This window comes from Protopterus annectens, chromosome 16.part0 (assembly GCF_019279795.1).
Source record: "Protopterus annectens isolate FY-2018-M chromosome 16.part0, PAN1.0, whole genome shotgun sequence".
In the NCBI taxonomy this organism is placed as follows: Eukaryota; Metazoa; Chordata; order Ceratodontiformes; family Protopteridae; genus Protopterus; species Protopterus annectens.
In genome coordinates, this window is record NC_056750.1 from 842,296,943 (window position 1) to 842,317,740 (window position 20,798).

At 47.6% G+C, this 20,798-nt stretch overlaps 1 protein-coding gene across 1 annotated transcript in view; it reads right to left on the bottom strand.

Annotated features, from left to right (window-relative positions):
* Positions 1-20,798, bottom strand: part of NUP214 (nucleoporin 214) — a 3,229,616-nt gene that overhangs the window by 3,017,943 nt on the left and 190,875 nt on the right. The window contains exon 3 of the mRNA XM_044058190.1: positions 10,133-10,281. Within this exon, the coding sequence (XP_043914125.1) occupies positions 10,133-10,281 (149 nt within the window). The remainder of the gene's footprint in view (positions 1-10,132; positions 10,282-20,798) is intronic.

A 20,798-nucleotide genomic window follows, 5' to 3' on the forward strand; every position in this document is an offset into this window, starting at 1 on the left:
CAAGGCCTGCAGCACCTTTCTTGCTGTTAGTTTGTTCTGCTTTGTTAATGCCAAGAAGTAAAGGGGTAGTTGTTCTTGTTTTTCTGCAGTCAGGAATGCCATTTGTTTTACTGTGTCCAATTCTGCACCCAAGAAGGTTCTTGTCTGGGATGGAATCAGCCTTGACTTTTTTAAGTTGACTGTGTATCCCAGGGCTTGTAGCAAGCAGATGACCCTTTGTAAATCTGTTGTCAGCTTGTCTCGGTTGTCCGCTTGTAGCAGGCAGTCGTCCAGGTATGGATAGATTTGGATTCCCTGTAGCCTGCAATGGCGATTACTGATGCCAGGCATTTTGTGAATACTCTGGGCAGTAGATAAGCCAAAAGGCAATGCTGAGAATTGATAATGCTCTGATCCTGCAAGGAATCTGAGGTATCTTCTGCAAATTGGTCGTATGGGGACGTACAGGTATGCCTCCTTGAGATCTAGAGTCACCAGCCAACACTCCTTGCCCAGCATGGGAAGAAGTTGCTGTAAGGTCAGCATTTTGAATTTTGGAACGATGATGCATGTGTTTAAGGCGGACAGATCGAGAATGGGTCTCCAAGTTTTTTCTTTTCTTGGGACTAGAAAGAGTCTGGAGTAAAATCCTTTGCCCTGTTGATTTACTGGCACCCTCTCCACAGCTCTCATGTTGGTTAGCTGAATTACCTGGTTTTGAGCTTCTGTTCTTTGAGTTGGAGGCAAGTTTGGCATTCCTCTTTTTACTGGTAAGGTGTGGAAGTGGAACCTGTAGCCTTGGTCTATGGTTTTTAAAATCCACTTGTCTTTTGTGATATAGTGCCAGTTTTGTGAAAATAAGGCTAACTTTCCGCCTAAAGGTGCTGCTAATTGCTCTCTGGTAGGCGGTGTCAGGGCCAAGTCACTGTGATTGTCCTGTTGCAGTGGCAGTGGTTGTGGCAGTGCCTCGCTGGTTATTACCTTGCCACTGTCTTTCTCTGTAGGCACTTCCTCTGGGTTGGTTTCTGCCTCTAGAGCGTCTATACCTGCCTCTTTGGGCCTTTGATGAATCTGGAAAGGACCAATTTTTGGCAGGCCAATTTCTGCTAAACCGAGGGGGCTGAACCTGTAAGAAATCCTTAACTGTTTGTACAGATTTTGCCTTCTCTTCCATTTTCTTCATTACTTGTTGAGCAGAGGTACCAAATAGACTGTCCTTATCCATAGGAGCATCCAACAGCTTTGCTTTTACCTGATCCGGCAGGACCTGCTCTTTCAGCCATGCATGCCTTCTTATCACTGTGCCAGTCATGGCTGATCTAAGTGAAGCCTCCAGTGCATCATAGCCACATTTTAAAGAATGGTTACTAACCTGCTGTATGTTATTCACCATTTCTAAAATATATTTCTTATCTAAGGGTTCTTCAGAAGAAACTTTCTTAGACAACTGATCAAGCATAAACTCTTGGTATTGGATCATGTGAAACTGACAGTTTAAAGCTCTAGCTGAGAGAGTAGCAGAGGTGTAGACTTTTTTGCCCCATCTGTCTAAAGACCTGGCTTCCCTTTCAGAAGGGAGAGGGTTTTTTGTAGAGGTAGAAGATACTGCCTTAGGCCCCTGGGATATAGTCTCAGGATCTGCAAGTGGGGCCCTGAAAAGGTGGTGATGAGTGTTGGGTACCCTGTAAAATCTGTCAGGTTTGGCAGGGGCTGGTGGTAAAGAATCAGGAGCAGTGCAAACATCATTAAATGCATCATCCACAACTGGCAAAACTGGAGGTATAGCTAAGGGCCTATGTTGTGGTAGGTGCAGAAAAGTTCTAAGCCTTTTTCTTGAGTCTGAGAAATCCTGTTCTTGCCATTGGAATTGCTCTCTCATGGCATGTAAGGTTTCCCCAAAAGAGAATTCTTCTGGAGGTGAGGCCGATGGAATGGATTCATCAGCATCGGAGTCTTCATAAGTGGACAAAGGAGCCTCTGGCTGGTCTGTAGTGTCTGAGTCCTCCGAAGAATCATCAGAGTACTCCTGCTGGGGAGGTTCTGTTCTAGGTCTCTTTTCTGGAGGCTGAGAGGCCCTGTCTGGGTGTGATTGGGATCCCCTAATTAAGGAAATCAAATCCTCTGCCAGAGTAAGCATTTGAGAACTAGAAGGGTGTCTGTGTGAGGGGGCCTTAGCAGGAACTGTTTTAGCAGTTTTGGCTGCTTTGGCCCTGGCAAAGGCCTTGATAGACATGGCTGCAGGAGGCCTAGCAGCACCACGTGCTGGGGTGGAAACATCCAAAGGGATGGTGTCAGATAAATCAGTAGAGGCCACATTAGTAGGTAAAGTTTCAGAGGCCGATTCAGCTAAAGTAGCAGGAGCCTCGGTAGAAATCATGGATTCGGCTGAGGATTGACTTTTTCTCGGTTTCGGCCGAAACAGAGGCACTCGCGGTTTGCTTATCCGTGGTTTCGGCCGAAACCGCGGACCGCGAGTGTCGGTCCTTTTCTTTGCGTTTTTTAATTATTTGGGTAGTCGGATGCTCCGACGGCATAATGTACGCAAAATCTGAGCCGAAAAACTGTTCAGCAAACTCCGACCGACGTCTAAGCGTTCGTCGGTTGAAGGATGAACAAGCTAAACAGGCAGCAACGTCGTGGTCTGGGCCTAAACAAGGTAGGCAGTAAGAGTGGAAATCCTTATGAGGTATTTGTTTCCCACAGGTTAAACAATTGTTTACTTTTTCTGACATCGGCTGAGGCAAGAAAAGGTCCCCAACGGGGTACTTAGCTTTTTAGAAGTCTTCGAAGTAGTATTCGGTAGTAGGAATCTCTGGATCTGACCGACCGGCACTTGCGAACAGCTTCTGCTTCGGGTGCCACGCGGCAAGAAAGACTGAAGAAAATGGCGTCGGCCGATGCTTTTATACCCGAAGACCAGCAGAGATGACGTCGGGTGAAGTGCGACATCGGCCGAAGCCAGACCCAGACTTTGGAATCCGGCCGACTGAAGGGCTGCCTGACGACAGGACAACCCATTTGTTATGACTGCAGATGCATCCATGAAGGACATCAGGGGAATAGCCAAAGGCCTATGTTGTGGCAAAAACAAAAATTCCCTAAGCCTTTTTCGAGAGTCTGAAAAATCCTGACCTTCCCACTTGAAATGCTCCCTCATGGAATGCAAAGTTTCAGAAAAGGAAAAATCCTCTGGAGGTGAAGCAGAAGGACATGAATCCTCTGCATCCGAATCTGAATAGGGAGGAAAATCCTGAATATCCTCAGCTGAGGACTCAGAGTAATCTGAAGAATGCTCCATTCCCTCTAAATCTGTCTCCACCCTAGGCCTCTTCTCTGGAGGGGGCATAGAACCCCTGATCAAAGTAATCAAATCCTCTGCCATTTTCAACATATGTTTTTTAGGAACAGAACCAGAAGAACTAGAGCTACGGCCCGTACCAGTAAGACCAGGTTTAGCCTTAGCAGGGCCTTTAGTCACTGAGGAAGAAGGCCTAATAACCTTTTGTAAGGATGGTACTACAGATACTTGAGAAGCACCCTCGGCCTGGCCTAACTCCTGAGAGGCCAACTCCTGCAAAAGTAAAGGTTCCCCCTGGGATTCAGCCGAGACCTCGGCTGGATCCACATATTCAACCGTAGATTCCATAGAACCGGCGTCCGCAACGGACAATTCATCCGGTTTAGACCTTAAAGATTTATCTTTTCGTTTTTTTGCAGTAGCGGGCGTCGGAGGATCCGACGGCATGTTGTAGTTACACCGCTTACCGAAAACAAGCCTAGCACAGTCTAATCTACATTTAATGGTGCGCTTATTAAATCTAGCGCAAAAGCGACACCCGACTACGTCGTGCTCAGGCCCCAAGCAAGGAATACAGAGAGAATGATAGTCCCTATGAGGTATCTGTTTCCCACAAGAAATATAATTATTAACTTTTTCTGACATCCGGATTAACTGAGGCAAGAAAAGACAAAACTTTTCCCCAACGGGGTACTTAGCCCAACTTGGTCTTCGGTCTGAAACTCGTAAATTGAAAATTTCAGAACGCCAAACGGCACTTGCAAACGCTGCTTCTGCTTTGGACCACGCGGCAAGAAAGACTGAGGATATGGCGTCGGTCATGCGCTTAAGTACTACTACGTACCGACGTCAGCAATGGGCGACCATGACCGACGCCAGCCTAACTCTTTGGTATTCGGGCCGACCGAGGACAGCGGACTACCCACAGGTTATGACTGCAGCAATGTGAGACGAAGAACATCAACATCCACCTTATAATGAGAAATGAAGGTATGAGACGAGGCCCAAGTGGCAGCCGCGCATATATCATCCAATGGCACTCAGGACTTAAACGCAGCTGACGTGGAAACTGCCCTAGTAGAGTGAGCCGTAACCCTTTGAGGAGCAGGCCTACCTGAATTGTCATAAGCCTGTAGAATACAATTAGCAATCCATCTAGATAGTGTGACTTTGGAAACTGCTTTGCCCATAGCAAATTTAGCAAAGGAGACGAACAGCTGATCTGATTGTCTATGACCAGCTGTTCTGTGAAGGTAAAATCGCAACTGCCTATGAACATCTAAAGAATGCAGCTTGTATTCTCCTTTGTTTTTATAATTGGGGAAAAACACAGGTAAGTTGATCGATTGATTAATATTAGATTCCGAAGAAACTTTTGGAAGAAAGGATGGATTGGTCCTGAGGCACACCCTATTGGGAAAGGAGGAGAGGTAAGGCGGTTTGATGCATAGAGCCTGAAGTTCCGACACTCTTCTGGCTGATGTGATGGCTACCAAGAAAGCAGTCTTCCAGGAAAGGTACTTTAACTCTGCAGAAGCTGCAGGCTCAAAAGGGAGGAGCAGTAAGGGCCTGTAGAACTAAGGCCAGGTCCCAAGGTGGTACAGCTTCTTTGACCGGTGGCCTCAACAGAAAAACTCCTTTAAGAAAGGTCTTACAAAGTTTCGCAGTCATGAGGGGAGCTGACTCATGACCCATATGATAATGGGAAATCGCTGCCATTTGTACCTTTACGGTGGAAGAACTAGCCCCTTGATGAAAGAGGTCTGTTAAGAAATCCAGACCCGCAGACATAGGTGCTGAAAAAGGATCCATACTTTTCTGGACCGCCCAAATAGAGAACCTTTTCCATTTGCTCCGATAAACCTTCCTAGTGGAAGGTTTATGAGCCGCCACTAAAATGGCCTTGACAGGTGACGAGATACCGGGAGTCCTAATCAAGGACAGAACTGGAGCAGCCAGGCTGCCAATTTCAGGGTGTGTAGATTGGGGACCGGAATTCCCAGAGGATGGGAGATGAGATCCGGGATCGGATCCAGAATCCAGGGTGGATTCACTTTGTGAGACCATACATAAGGGAACCAGGGTTGACGAGGCCAGAACGGGGCAATGAGAATCACTCTGCTCCCCAAACTGCTGGCTTTCTGCAAGAGCCTCTGCATCAGAGGTAGTGGAGGATAGGCATAAAGGAGACCGGGAGGCCAAGCATGCACCAGAGCGTCTCTCGGGGATTCCCCAGGTGGGGGAAGCAGAGCGAAGAAACTGTCGCATTTGGCGTTTGAGTGAGAAGCAAAAAGATCGCAACAGGGTTGCCCCCAGACAGCAAAAATCTTCTTCGCTACCAGAGGATTGAGAGACCACTCGTGCGGAGAAAGAATGGTGCGACTGAGCTTGTCCGCAAGGATGTTGGATTTTCCCGGAATGTGCGTTGCTACAAGAAAGCGTTTGGTGGAAATTGCCCATTCCCAGACTCTCATGGCATCTCGACAAAGGGGGTAGGACCTGGTTCCTTCCTGCTTGTTGATGTACCAGACTACCGACATGTTGTCTGTCTGGATCGCAATAGTCCCCGTAGGAAGTAGGCTGTGAAGTGCTTGCAACGCTAGGAGCACCGCCCTCATTTCCAGGACATTTATATGCAACGAGGTCTCTGAGGAGTTCCACGTGCCTTGGACAATCCTGCCCGCAGAATGCCTCCCCCACCCGAGGCGAGAAGCGTCCGTGGTCACCGTGGATCGGGGGAATGCTGCACAAAAGGGTCTCCCTGTTAGAGGCTCCAGAGACTGGAGACACCAAAAAAGGGAGTCCTTGCATGCCTTGCTGACCACTATCGGACTGTTGAGAGGGGAATATAGCGGGGACCACTGGACCTGTAGGGTCCATTGAAGAACCCGCATGTGTAAGCGAGCATGAAGAAGTAGTGGAATAGCTGCTGCCATTGAACCCAGGGCCCTCAGGACCGAAGCTGCCGTCTGAAACGGTTGCAGGACTGCTGTGATATGACACTTCAGGCTGGAAAGCCTGTCTGGGGTGAGGAAGGCCCGCATTGATCTTGTGTCTAACCTTCCTCCTATGAAATCTATAAGTTGTGTGGGGTGCAGTAAAGATTTCTCCCAGTTTATGGTGATGCCCAGCCTTGGGGCTATAAGAAGGAAATAGTCCCTGGCTGAGCACAGTAGATGCCTTGATGATGCCGTCAGGAGCCAGTCGTCCAGGTATGGAAAGACCTGTAATCCCTGGAGTCTCAGGTGGGCCGCTACAACTGCTAGTACCTTGGTGAACACCCTGGGGGCAGAGGTGAGACCGAAGGGGAGGACCCTGAACTGGTAGTGACTGGCTCCCAGCCGGAAGCGAAGGAACCTCCTGGACCGTCTGTCCATCCGAATGTGGTAGTACACGTCCTTGAGGTCGATAGAGCACATCCAGTCGTTCTCCCGCAAGAGGGGGAGTATAGATTGTAGGGTGACCATCCGGAACTTTTGCTTGGTTACTGACAGGTTCAGCAGGGAAAGGTCTAAGATCGGTCTTAAGTCCCCCGTTTTCTTTGGCACTAAGAAGAACCTGGAGTAAAACCCTGATCCGGTCTGATCTTGGGGGCGCTGGATGGCTCTTTTCTAGCAGCTGCCCGATTTCGATAGCTGCTGCCTCCCTTTGGTCGGGTGGTACATCTGGGAGGCTGCATGACCTGGGGACTTTGCTCAGGGGAATGGTATAACCTCTGCATATCACACGAAGCACCCAACGGTCTGATGTGATTGACTCCCAAGAAGTCAGGTGCCTCGAAAAACGCCCCCCGACTGCCTCCAGAGACGGACAGCCGGGCAACCCTTCAGGGCTGTTGCGTGGGTCTGTCAGAGAAAGGTTCTCTGGACCCAAAGTTTCTAGGAGCCCCTCTGCCTCTAGGACGGCGACCCCCCTGTCCTCCTCTGCCACGGAAGGACTGGTTATCCGGAACAGGTTGGGACTGCTGCGACTTCCGGAACCATATCTTCTTCTGTCCTTTTTGGTTCTTCGAGAAGGACCTCTGGGGAGCTGAGAAGCGGACTCCGACGGCAGACAGCGTCTTCCCGTCCTTCTCGCTCTGGACCAACGTTTCGCGAACTGTTTTGCCAAACAAGGCAGAACCATCAAAGGGGGCATTCGCGAAAGTCGCCTTGAAGGGCTCTGCGAAATTACAGTGGCGGAGCCAGGCCTGCCGCCTCATGACTAGGCCCGCTCCGCTGGCTCTAGCGGCTCCCTCGGTAGCGTGAGAAAGTAGCCGCATAGACATATTGGAAACTGCTCTAAGAGTGGCCATACGGGTGGAGTACACCTGTTTGTCCTCACCCGACATGGACTCTGGGGGAGATGCAGCGTATTCTTTAATCAGATCCTGCTGCATCCTGATGACGTGTGCCATGTAGTTCAGCGCTCTCAAGGAGAAGGTTGCTGAACTAAAAACTCGCTTCCCAATGCGATCCATCGAGCAGGACTCCTTGCCCGGAGGATGCATAGAGGGACTCTCCTGGGCCAACTCCCTCTTATTGGCTGCAGCCATCATCATGGCATCTACCGGGGGGCCTTTGCTACAGTGAGTGCGGTCCACCGGAGGGCTCAGGATACGGTCAGGACGCTTGGGTACAGGCTCAACGGTGTCCGGATCCTTCCAAGCTCTGGTGGATATAAGGTCCACCAGAGGATCGGCAGGAGGGGACACCCAAGAGTTAGATGGGCCGCCTGAATGCCTCCAAGAACACAGACTCGTCTGAAGAGGCCTTGGGGGCAGACCACCCCCCCCTGATCCTTAACATCTCCATAATGTCTCCAAATGAGACGTCTTCAGGGGGTGATCTTTGGGAGCCCTCCCCTTCATCCAAGTCTGTGTCTTCGGTAATGGACTCTGGGGAGTCCATGTGCCTCCTTTGCACTTGGCTCGAGGCACTTCCTCGGGGCTGTCCGAGGAGTCCTCTTCAGCAGCTGGATGTTCCAAGGGAACTACTTGGGACATCGAGGCGGGCTGTCCCTGGGACTGGCTGGTGGAAGCCTGGCCCAACTGCAAGGGAGTGCGGGTGGAGCCGTGGCAGGGACCGGGGTCCGTAGTCCTCAACAGCGCCTTTCCACTACGTCGAGGCGAGGGGAGCCAGCTTCTCTAAGCCCCGAGAGCCGACCCCCACTCGGATCCGACCTTGACGGGCGGAGCCGAAACAGTTGGATCCGAGACGGTGTGCTCCGACCTAGACGGAGCCGAAGACACCAGCTCCCTCGGACCGAGGCTCGCCTCGGCTCCAGAGGTCGGGTCGGCACCAAGCGCTCAAGGGATGGGACGGATCCGAGGTGCGCCGACCTGTCGGATCCGACCCACCCCCAGATCCAACTCTGCCCGGCACTGACAGCTCCGAACCCAGGGTGTGGGTCGGAGAAGGAGCCAAGGGGGGTCGAAGCCCCTCCCGGATGGGGGGGGGGGGCTAAGAGCACTCCCATTTGCATTTGGGCCTGGATGAATTTCCTCATCATCCGGTCCATGTCTGCTTCACTCATAGAAAAGGTGGATCTAGAGAGCCGCCTCGGGGACCTCACTGAAGGGCTAGCCTCCTCCTCCTCGGGCCCAGAAGAGAACCGAGGGGAGTGGAGCCGAGGAGGAGGAGGAGATCTAGAAGGCACAGGGGAGGCCCGTTTAGACGGAGGAGCCGAACTTGAGGTTTCGGCTCTCTCAGTCTGTGGTGCCTCTCCCTGTGTCTCTCCTTCTTCTCTTTCTCCCTTGAAGTCTCCTTCTCCTCCGGCTTTTTTGAGGGAGGTTGAGTCCCAACCGGAGGAGAGGAGACCACAGCACCTACAGAAGGCTGCTGGCCGGAAGGGGCAGAGGCCGGAGCCGCATCTGGAGGGAGAAGTCCCACCAGAATAAGCTTCGACCTCTGCTCCCTTAAAGCTCGGGGGTTGAACCCTGCACAAATGGTACAACCAGATGACAGGTGGTGAACCCCCAAGCATTCTTGCAAGTGTGGCCATCCGCTGGGGATAGCTTATGGCCACACTGTACATTTAGAGAACACTGCCTTATGGGCTTCAGACATCTTAAGCCCTAACAGGCCTAAAACACACACAACACACAAACACACAAACTACGCAAAAACCCGAAGAAAAATTAAAAAGATAGAGAGAGGAAAGCCTAACACATACACTCTAACCGATTAAATTATAAAAGTTAAAGTTTTAAAAAATTTTTTAGTCAAAAATCCTTATCTGAAACCAGGAGCTCGAGGAGTCCGTTGCAACTTGAAAGCGGCAAACGAAATCTGAGGTCAGTTAGGGCTTGGCAGGGGATTATGGGTAGAGGGAGGAGCTAGGAGCTCGGAGCCTAAAGCTTTTGAAATGCCGGCTCGGATCCGAGGTCGGATCCGATACCCACAGGTTGCAGACAAATGAAGTCTGCCTACTTCAGATCATCAGTTTGGGACAAGAATGAGTTATAAAAGAACTTGAGCAAGAGGGAGTGCATAAATATTTGGGAGTTGATGAATGAACAGCAATAAAACCTAAACAAATGCAAAGAAAATTTAGCAAGGAATATTTTCGAAGACTTAAATTAATTCTGAAAACAGTGTTGACATCTTGGAACAAAATTCAAACTATAAACCAATTTGGTCTTCCTGTCGTAATACAGTTTAGGAGTGTTTGACTGGCCCCAAAACGTACAGGACAGATTAGATAGGAAAACAAGGATGCTTCATGCTCAACATACATGTATATATATATATATATATATATATATATATATATATATATATATATATATATATATATATATATAAATAATCAATCAAAGACATGTTTTTACAACACAAGCCATTGGCACAACACAACTGAACGAATTAGCCTCACCTTATTAAAAACTCTAATGTCGAAAAAGTAAACAAAAACTCCATGTTCACTGGAAGCCATACATGCGGACAGAGTCAGGTCATCAGATGCCAGAGCCATGTGGTGCACAGGCAATTTTAATGCAACTGGCAGGCTGGACACGCTTTCAACTACAAAAAGAAAGGATAAAGAAAATTACAATCATGCAAAGTGTCAGTGAAAAAAGAAGTTGTGTACCTACCATAATGTTCCATGTTTGTTATCCGTCATCTTGCCTTCCTTCTTGCTGGTTGGGTTCCGAACAGAGTGACGATTTATATAGCTTAAGTGCTTATACTGGCTCAAGGCTAACCCCTATCCCAACATGCTTAGCGGTAGCTACCCAGATCTCATTTGTAATAGCCCACAGTAGACAATCGTAGCAAATGCAAATTTTTCTAAACACTTACACATTCGAGTTTAGGAAGGAAAGAGGAAAAAAAAACAAAACATGGTTAACTAACCTGGTATGTCAAATGGAAACTTAGCCAGTGTAACCAAAGAAAGGAATCCCTCTCGATCCTCCAGAAAGGGGGAAGGAGGGGGGAGGCGAGATGAAGGACAACAAACATGGAACGTTATGGTAGGTACATAGCTTCTTTATGTTATGTTGTCCCATCTTGCCTTCATTCCTACTGGTTGAGACCATGTCCTCAGCACCTGTTTCTTGGGTGGCTCACTGGAACAAATTCTTCAGGACCGTGAAAACAAAGGATGCCCTGTTCCGGGAGATCACATCCACTTTGTAATGAGTGATAAAGCTATCCGGATTTGTCCATGTTGCTTCTGCACAGATTGAATCTAAAGGCAATTTGGCTTGGAGGGCAACAGATGTAGCTAAGGCCTGGTTGAGTGGCCTCTGGCCCTCCCCGAAAGCTTATTTTTACGCAAATCATAAGAATAACAGATTGTGTCTGGCAGCCACTATGATAAGGTCACTTTTGAAACTGGAGAACCTTGTTTATTGTCAGCAAAGGATACAAACAGTTGATCTGATTTTCTAAGGTCTTTGGTCCTGTTTAAATAAAAACGTAATTGTCAATGAACATCCAATTGGTGGAGTCAATACTCTGCCTTGATGACATAATTGGGGAAGAATACAGGAAGCTCAATGGATTGATTTAAAATTATACTCTGAACATACCTTTGGCAAGAAGGAAGGACTGGTACTGAGGGAGACGATCTTTGTGAAAAATGAGATACAGCGGGCGAATAGATAAAGCATGTAATTCAGAAACCCACCTAGCTGAGGTGATGGCAACCAAGAAAAGGGTTTACCAAGACAGATATTTCAGGGGACAAGATGCTGCTGGAAGAAGCAGAGAGGCTAAAACCACATTTAGGTCCCGGGGGGGGGGGGGGGTTTCCTCTTAACAGGGGCCGTAAAAAGGGAAGAGGTGACATCAGCCAACGCCGGACCCAGACTTTGGAATCCGGCCGACCGAAGGGCTGCCTGAGGCAGGACAACCCATATGTCAGGACTGCAGTTGCATTCTTGAAGGACATCCAAGCAGTCAGCTTGAGAGTTTGGAGCGAAGGATGGAGCCCACTTGACTGATGCATCAGGAGGCCCAGAACTGGGTCCAGTATCCAAGGCCCCACTTGAAGATGATGGTGGAGAAATGGAAACCATATCTGACGAGGCCAGTAAGGAGCAATGAGGATGAGTTTGCAACCCAGAGACACTGCTTTCTGAAGTACCTTTGGGATTAGAAGGAAAGGCATAAAGTAGTTCTGGAGGTCAATCGTGAACAAGTGCACCTCTGGGTGACTGTCCCGGTGGGGGGACTACGGAGAAGTAGCTGCTGCATTTGTTGTTGAGGGGAGTGGCAAAAAGATTGCAGCATGGCTGGCTCCATTTGTGAAAAATCAAGTCCGCAACTTCTTGCTTCAGGGACCACTCGTGAGGCATGATGTCCGCTATCACGCTGTATTTCCCGGGAATGTGCATCGCAATCAGAAAATGTTGGGAAGACCACGCCCACTGCCATACTCTTAGGGTTTCCAGACACAAGGGATAAGATCTGGTCCCGCCCTGCTTGATGTACCATACCACTGACATATTGTCTCTGTCAGAATTGCAATGTGGTCCCGGTAAGCAGAGAGTCTTGAAGTGCTTGCAACGCCAGACGCACCACTCTCATCTCTAGAACACTGATGTGCAATTGGTACTCGTGAGGTTGCCACATTCCTTGGACAGTCTGTCCCAGATAATGCCCCCCACCCCCACCCTATCTGGGAGGTGTCTGTGGTCACTGTGGCTAAAGGATGGGGGTCTAGAAAGCGTCTTCCCAAAGTCACCTGGGGGGAGACAAGCCACCATACCAAGTCCTTTTTGCAAGATTCTGTGATCAAGATCACGTGTGACATTGGTAAATCCTGGAAAGACCACTGAGCGAAAAGAAGCCACTGCAGAATCCTCATGTGGAAGCAAGCCATAGGAAAGTACAGTTTTGTACCTACCATAAATGTAGATGTCCGAACAGGATAGCATCTGCAGTCATAAAGTACAGTTTTGTACCTACCATAAATGTAGATGTCCGAACTGGATAGCATCTGCAGTCATAACAACTGGGTTGTCCTGTCGTCAGGCAGCCCTTCAGTCGGCCGGATTCCAAAGTCCGGGTCCGGCTCCGGCTGATGTCGCACTTCACCCGACGTCATCTCTGTTGGTCTTCGGGTATAAAAGCATCAGCCGACGCCATTTTCCTCAGTGTTTCTTGCCCCAGATGCCAGAAGCCCTCTTGAAGGCTAAAAATTTTGGATAGATGCCAATGTTTCCAAAAAGATAGAGGTAAACAGAAAAATAAGCATGTATGTACATAAATACAAACAAATACACCATGAAAGACTCCCCCCCCACCAGCTAGCTATTAGGAGGGTAAACACCCTAGGAGTACCACAGAGGGGAAGGAGGGAGGGTAATCCTGACTGCAGATGCTATCCAGTTCGGACATCTACATTTATGGTAGGTACAAAAAGTACAGTTTTGTACCTACCATAAATGTAGATGTCCGAACTGGATAGCATCTGCAGTCATAACAACTGGGTTGTCCTGTCGTCAGGCAGCCCTTCAGTCGGCCGGATTCCAAAGTCCGGGTCCGGCTTCGGCTGATGTCGCACTTCACCCGTCATCTCTGTTGGTCTTCGGTATAAAGGCATCAGCGCCATTTTCCTCAGTGTTTCTTGCCCCAGATGCCAGTAGCCCTCTTGAAGGCTAAAATTTTTGGATAGATGCCAATGTTTCCAAAAAGATAGAGGTAAACACAAACATAAGCATGTATGTACATATATACAAACAAATACACCATAAAAGACTCCCCCCCACCAGCTAGCTATTAGGAGGGTAAACACCCTAGGAGTACCATAGAGGGGAAGGAGGGAGGGTAATCCTGACTGCAGATGCTATCCAGTTCGGACATCTACATTTATGGTAGGTACAAAACTGTACTATGTCCTTCATGGATGCATCTGCAGTCATAACAACTGGGTAGAATACCATAGAAAACTAGGGGAGGAGGATAAAGGTAAATTATGGTGTGTTTAGGATCCCTTGCAGTACAGCAGTGGCAAACCCTGCTCGGGATCTGGAATATAGAGGCAAATTGTAATGCTTGGCAAATGTATGCACGGAGGTCCAAGTAGCCGCCTCAATAATGTCTTTGGCTGCCACTCGTAAGAAGGCTGTGGTAGTGGCTGTTGCCCTTGTAGAATGAGGTCTTATGTCCTGTGGAATTGGTTTTCCATGGAAGGAGTAACAGAATCGTATGCAATTTCCTATCCATTTGGAGATCGTCTGATTGGAAATAGCTTTTCCTTCCCTTCCTGTTGCATAAGCTACGAAAAGTTGGTCAGTCTTTCTGCTATTTTTTGTTCTGTCCAAGTAGTAGCGTAGCTGTCTATGTACATCCAAGGTATGCAGTATTCTTTCCCCTCTGTTTTGTGGGTTGGGAAAGAAGGTAGGTAGGTGGATTGCCTGGTTTAAAGACACTCTGGATACCACCTTAGGCATAAATGTAGGATTAGTCCTCATGGACACTCTATCTTGGTGGAAGATTAGGAAGGGTTGCACCGCCATTAAGGCCTGTAGTTCTGAAACCCTCCTTGCTGAAGTAATTGCCAGTAGGAAAGCAGTTTTCCATGACAGGTGTTGTAGGTCTGCTGTTGCTGCTGGTTCAAAGGGTGATAGTGTCAACTTTTCTAGCACAAAGTTTAAGTCCCAAGCTGGTAATGGTGGCTTCCTTGGAGGTTTTACATTCTTGATTCCTCTGAGAAACTGCCTGAGCAAAGGGTGCGGAAAAACAGGTGGATCAAAGCTGTACTCTGCTGAAATAGCTGATGCATGTATCTTGATGGAGGAGTAGGACAGGCCTGAATGAAGAAGTTCGGCCAGGTACTCCAGAATGTTAGGCATATCTATGTTTGACACATCTTTTCCTCTTTCAGTACTCCAAATGACAAACCTTTTCCATTTTCCAGCATAGTTCCTTCTTGTTGAAGGTCTGCGTGCTTCAAGAATAATGTCTTTAACTCTTTGGGAAAGCTCTGTGTTAGCTGCTGCTATGTGATGTTCCATGCAGTCAGTTGCAACGTTTTTAGGTTTGGATGCATGGTGCTGTAGTTGTTCTGCGTTAGCATCAAAGGCATCAGGGGTATTGGCCACATATTGTTCCGAGACATGCTCCTCAGCAGTGGGTACCAGTGTTGTCTTGGCCAGTTTGGAGCTATCAGGATTATCCTTGGACGTTCTTCCTTGATTTTTAGTAGTACTTTGTGTATCAAGGGAAGAGGTGGGAATGCATATGCTGTTAGGCATTTCCAGCTGAAGGAGAGCGAATCCACTTTCCATGCTAGTGGGTGAAATGTCCTTGTGCAGAATTTTTTGAGCTGGTGATTGAGAGGTGATGCGAATAGATCTATCTGAGGCATTCCCCATTTCTTTGAGATGGTCTTGAAGATGTCCGGGTGCAGCTGCCATTCGTGGGCATCCGATGTGGTTCTGCTTAATATATCTGCTAGAGTGTTTTCTTTTCCTGGTACAAATATTGCCTGTAACTGGATGTTGTAGCTGAGTGCCAGGGTCCACAGCTCCAAAGTCATTCTGCATAGGGGGTATGAATGAGTGCCTCCCTGTTTGTTGATGTACCACATGACTGTGGTGTTGTCTGCCTTATCATCAACTGGCCCTCTTTGAGAAATGGTCTGAACTTTTGGATTGCCAGTTTTACTGCCAGCATTTCTTTTAGGTTGATGTGCAGGTGAAGTTGATCCTGTGTCCACAATCCTTGCACGCATTTGTGACATTGGTAAATCCTGGAAAGACCACTGAGCCGAAAAGAAGCCACTGCAGAATCCTCATGTGGAAGCAAGCCATAGGAAAGTACAGTTTTGTACCTACCATAAATGTAGATGTCCGAACAGGATAGCATCTGCAGTCATAAAGTACAGTTTTGTACCTACCATAAATGTAGATGTCCGAACTGGATAGCATCTGCAGTCATAACAACTGGGTTGTCCTGTCGTCAGGCAGCCCTTCAGTCGGCCGGATTCCAAAGTTCGGGTCCGCTTCGGCTGATGTCGCACACCCGACGTCATCTCTGTTGGTCTCGGTATAAAAGCATCAGCCGACGCCATTTTCCTCAGTGTTTCTTGCCCCAGATGCCAGAAGCCCTCTTGAAGGCTAAAATTTTGGATAGATGCCAATGTTTCCAAAAGATAGAGGTAAACAGAAAAATAAGCATGTATGTACATAAATACAAACAAATACACCATGAAAGACTCCCCACCAGCTAGCTATTAGGAGGGTAAACACCCTAGAGTACCACAGAGGGGAAGGAGGGTAATCCTGACTGCAGATGCTATCCAGTTCGACATCTACATTTATGGTAGGTACAAAAAGTACAGTTTTGTACCTACCATAAATGTAGATGTCCGAACTGGATAGCATCTGCAGTCATAACAACTGGGTTGTCCTGTCGCCAGGCAGCCCTTCAGTCGGCCGGATTCCAAAGTCCGGGTCCGCTTCGCTGATGTCGCACTTCACCCGGCGTCATCTCTGTTGGTCGGTATAAAGGCATCAGCCGACGCCATTTTCCTCAGTGTTTCTTGCCCCAGATGCCAGTAGCCCTCTTGAAGGCTAAAATTTTTGGATAGATGCCAATGTTTCCAAAAGATAGAGGTAAACACAAACATAAGCATGTATGTACATATATACAAACAAATACACCATAAAGACTCCCCCACCAGCTAGCTATTAGGAGGGTAAACACCCTAGGAGTACCATAGAGGGAAGGAGGGAGTAATCCTGACTGCAGATGCTATCCAGTTCGGACATCTACATTTATGGTAGGTACAAAACTGTACTATGTCCTTCATGGATGCATCTGCAGTCATAACAACTGGGTAGAATACCATAGAAAACTAGGGGAGGAGGATAAAGGTAAATTATGGTGTGTTTAGGATCCCTTGCAGTACAGCAGTGGCAAACCCTGCTCGATCTGGAATATAGAGGCAAATTGTAATGCTTGGCAAATGTATGCACGGAGGTCCAAGTAGCCGCCTCAATAATGTCTTTGGTTGCCACTCCTCGTAAGAAGGCTGTGGTAGTGGCTGTTGCCCTTGTAGAATGAGGTCTTATGTCCTGTGGAATTGGTTTTCCATGGAAGGAGTAACAGAATCGTATGCAATTTCCTATCCATTTGGAGATCGTCTGATTGGAAATAGCTTTTCCTTCCCTTCCTGTTGCATAAGCTACGAAAAGTTGGTCAGTCTTTCTGCTATTTTTTGTTCTGTCCAAGTAGTAGCGTAGCTGTCTATGTACATCCAAGGTATGCAGTATTCTTTCCCCTGTTTTGTGGGTTGGGAAAGAAGGTAGGTAGGTGGATTGCCTGGTTTAAAGACACTCTGGATACCACCTTAGGCATAAATGTAGGATTAGTCCTCATGGACACTCTATCTTGGTGGAAGATTAGGAAGGGTTGCACCGCCATTAAGGCCTGTAGTTCTGAAACCCTCCTTGCTGGAAGTAATTGCCAGTAGGAAAGCAGTTTTCCATGACAGGTGTTGTAGGTCTGCTGTTGCTGCTGGTTCAAAGGGTGATAGTGTCAACTTTTCTAGCACAAAGTTTAAGTCCCAAGCTGGTAATGGTGGCTTCCTTGGAGGTTTTACATTCTTGATTCCTCTGAGAAACTGCCTGAGCAAAGGTGCGTGAAAAACAGGTGGATCAAAGCTGTACTCTGCTGAAATAGCTGATGCATGTATCTTGATGGAGGAGTAGGACAGGCCTGAATGAAGAAGTTCGCCAGGTACTCCAGAATGTTAGGCATATCTATGTTTGACACATCTTTTCCTCTTTCAGTACTCCAAATGACAAACCTTTTCCATTTTCCAGCATAGTTCCTTCTTGTTGAAGGTCTGCGTGCTTCAAGAATAATGTCTTTAACTCTTTGGGAAAGCTCTGTGTTAGCTGCTGCTATGTGATGTTCCATGCAGTCAGTTGCAACGTTTTAGGTTTGGATGCATGGTGCTGTAGTTGTTCTGCTAGCATCAAAGGCATCAGGGTATTGGCCACATATTGTTCGAGACATGCTCCTCAGCAGTGGGTACCAGTGTTGTCTTGGCCAGTTTGGAGCTATCAGGATTATCCTTGGACGTTCTTCCTTGATTTTTAGTAGTACTTTGTGTATCAAGGGAAGAGGTGGGAATGCATATGCTGTTAGGCATTTCCAGCTGAAGGAGAGCGAATCCACTTTCCATGCTAGTGGGTGAAATGTCCTTGTGCAGAATTTTTTGAGCTGGTGATTGAGAGGTGATGCGAATAGATCTATCTGAGGCATTCCCCATTTCTTTGAGATGGTCTTGAAGATGTCCGGTGCAGCTGCCATTCGTGGGCATCCGATGTGGTTCTGCTTAATATATCTGCTAGAGTGTTTCTTTTCCTGGTACAAATATTGCCTGTAACTGGATGTTGTAGCTGAGTGCCAGGGTCCACAGCTCCAAAGTCATTCTGCATAGGGGGTATGAATGAGTGCCTCCCTGTTTGTTGATGTACCACATGACTGTGGTGTTGTCTGCCTTATCATCAACTGGCCCTCTTTGAGAAATGGTCTGAACTTTGGATTGCCAGTTTTACTGCCAGCATTTCTTTTAGGTTGATGTGCAGGTGAAGTTGATCCTGTGTCCACAATCCTTGCACGCATTTGTCCAGCATGTGGGCCCCCATCCTAGGTCTGGCGCCTGTTGTGATGGTCTGGCTTGCTTGACATCTGCGAAAGGGTAGGCCTGGGTTTGACTGGCATGCCTGAGCCCACCATAGGAACTCCTGTTTTAAGCATGGAATTAGTGGGATTTCTGTTTCTAGGCTGTGTCTGTGTTGGGACCATAAATTCTTTAGGTACCACTGTAGTTTTCTCATATGTAGTCTGGCAAATGGAACCAAGATTATGCATGATGCCATGAAACCCAAGGCCTGCAGTACCTTTCTTGCTGTTAACTTGTTCAGTTTTGTTAGTGCCAAGAAGTAAAGAGGGAGTTCTTTTTGTTTTTCTGTAGTTAGGAATGCCATTTGTCTTACTGTGTCCAATTCCGCTCCCAAGAATGTCCTTGTTTGGGATGGTATCAGCCTTGACTTTTGTAAATTGACTGTGTATCCCAGTGCTTGTAGCAAGTAAATGACCCTTTGTAAATCTGTTGTCAGCTTGCTTTTGTTGTCCCCTTGTAGCAGGCAGTCGTCCAGGTATGGGTAAATTTGAATTCCCTGTAGTCTGCAATGGGCAATTACTGATGCCAGGCATTTTGTGAATACTCTGGGCTTAGTAGATAAGCCAAAGGGCAATGCTGAGAATTGATAGTGCTCTGATCCTGCAAGAAATCTGAGGTATCTTCTGCAGATTGGTCGAATGGGGACGTGCAGGTATGCCTCCTTGAGATCTAGAGTTACCAGCCAACACTCCTTGCCCAGCATGGGAAGAAGTTGCTGTAGGGTCAGCATTTTGAATTTTGGGACAATGATGTATGTATTTAAGGTGGACAGGTCGAGAATTGGTCTCCAACTTTTTCCTTTCTTGGAACTAGGAATAGTCTGGAGTAGAACCCTTTCCTTGCTCTGCTGTTGGCACTTTTTCCACAGCTCTCATGTTTGCTAACTCCATTATCTGTTGTAGAGCCTCTGTTTTTTGATTTGGAGGTAGATTTGGCATTCCTCTTTTGACTGGTAAAGTGTGGAAGTGGAACCGGTAACCTTGATCTATGGTTTGTAAAATCCACTTGTCTTTTGTTATGTGGTGCCAGTTCTTTGAAAATAAGGTTAACTTTCCGCCTAGAGGAGCTGCTATTTGTTCCCTGGTAGGCGGATTTAGGATTAAGTCACTGTGGTTGTGTTGATGTAGTGGCAGAGGTTGTGTCTGTGCCTCTGTTGTTACCTTGCCACTGTCGTCCTCTGTAGGCACCTCCACTGGATTGGTTTCTGCCTCTGGAATGTCTATTCCTGCCCCTTTGAGATCTTGTGGAGTCAGGAAAGGACCAATTTTTGGCAGGCCAGTTCCTGCTAAACCTTGGGGGTTGAACCTGCAAGAAATCTTTAACCATTTGAACTGATTTTGCCTTTTCTTCCATTTTCTTCATAACCTGCTGGGCAGGTGTACCAAACAAACTTGTCTTATCCATAGGAGCATCTAGCAACTTAGATTTAACATGATCCGGTAGAGCTTGCTCCTTTAGCCATGCATGCCTTCTTATTACTGTGCCAGTCATGGCTGATCTAAATGAAGCCTCCAGTGCATCATAGCCACATTTTAAGGAATGGTTACTAACCTGTTGTATGCTATTTACCATTTCTAATACATATTTCTTATCAAGAGATTCGTCAGTGGTTAGCTTTTTAGTTAACTGATCAAGCATAAACTCTTGGTATTGTATCATGTGAAACTGACAATTTAAAGCTCTAGCTGAGAGAGTAGCTGAAGTGTAAACCTTTTTACCCCATCTGTCTAATGACCTTGCTTCCCTTTCAGAAGGAATAGGGTTTTTAGCTATGGTCGCGGCTACTGCCTTGGGACCCTGGGATATAGTTTCGGGGTCTGCAAGTGGGGCCTTGTAAAGGTGATGATGAGTATCTGGCACCCTGTAAAATCTGTCTGGTTTGGCAGGGGCTGGGGGTAAAGAATCTGGAGCGGAGCAGACATCATTGAAAGCATCATCCACCACAGAGAGAACAGGAGGTATAGCTAAGGGGCCTGTGCTGTGGAAGGTGCAAAAAAGTCCTAAGTCTTTTTCTGGAGTCTGAAAAATCCTGTTGCTGCCATTGGAACTGCTCTCGCATGGCATGTAAGGTTTCCCAAAGGAGAATTCTTCTGGTGGGGAAGCAGCTGGAATGGATTCTTCAGCATCAGAATCTTCAAAATTGGAGAAAGGAGCCTCTGGCTGGTCAGTTATGTCTGATTCATCAGCAGAATCATCAGAGGACACTGGCTCAGGGGGCTCTGCCCTAGGTCTCTTCTCTGGGGGCTGAGAGGCCCTGTCTGGGTGAGATTGAGATCCTCTAATTAATGAAATTAAATCTTCTGCCAAAGTAAGCATTTGAGAACTAGAAGAGGGCCTGGTGGAGGGGGGTTTAACAGGCACTGTTTTAGTAGTCTTGGCTGCTTTAGCC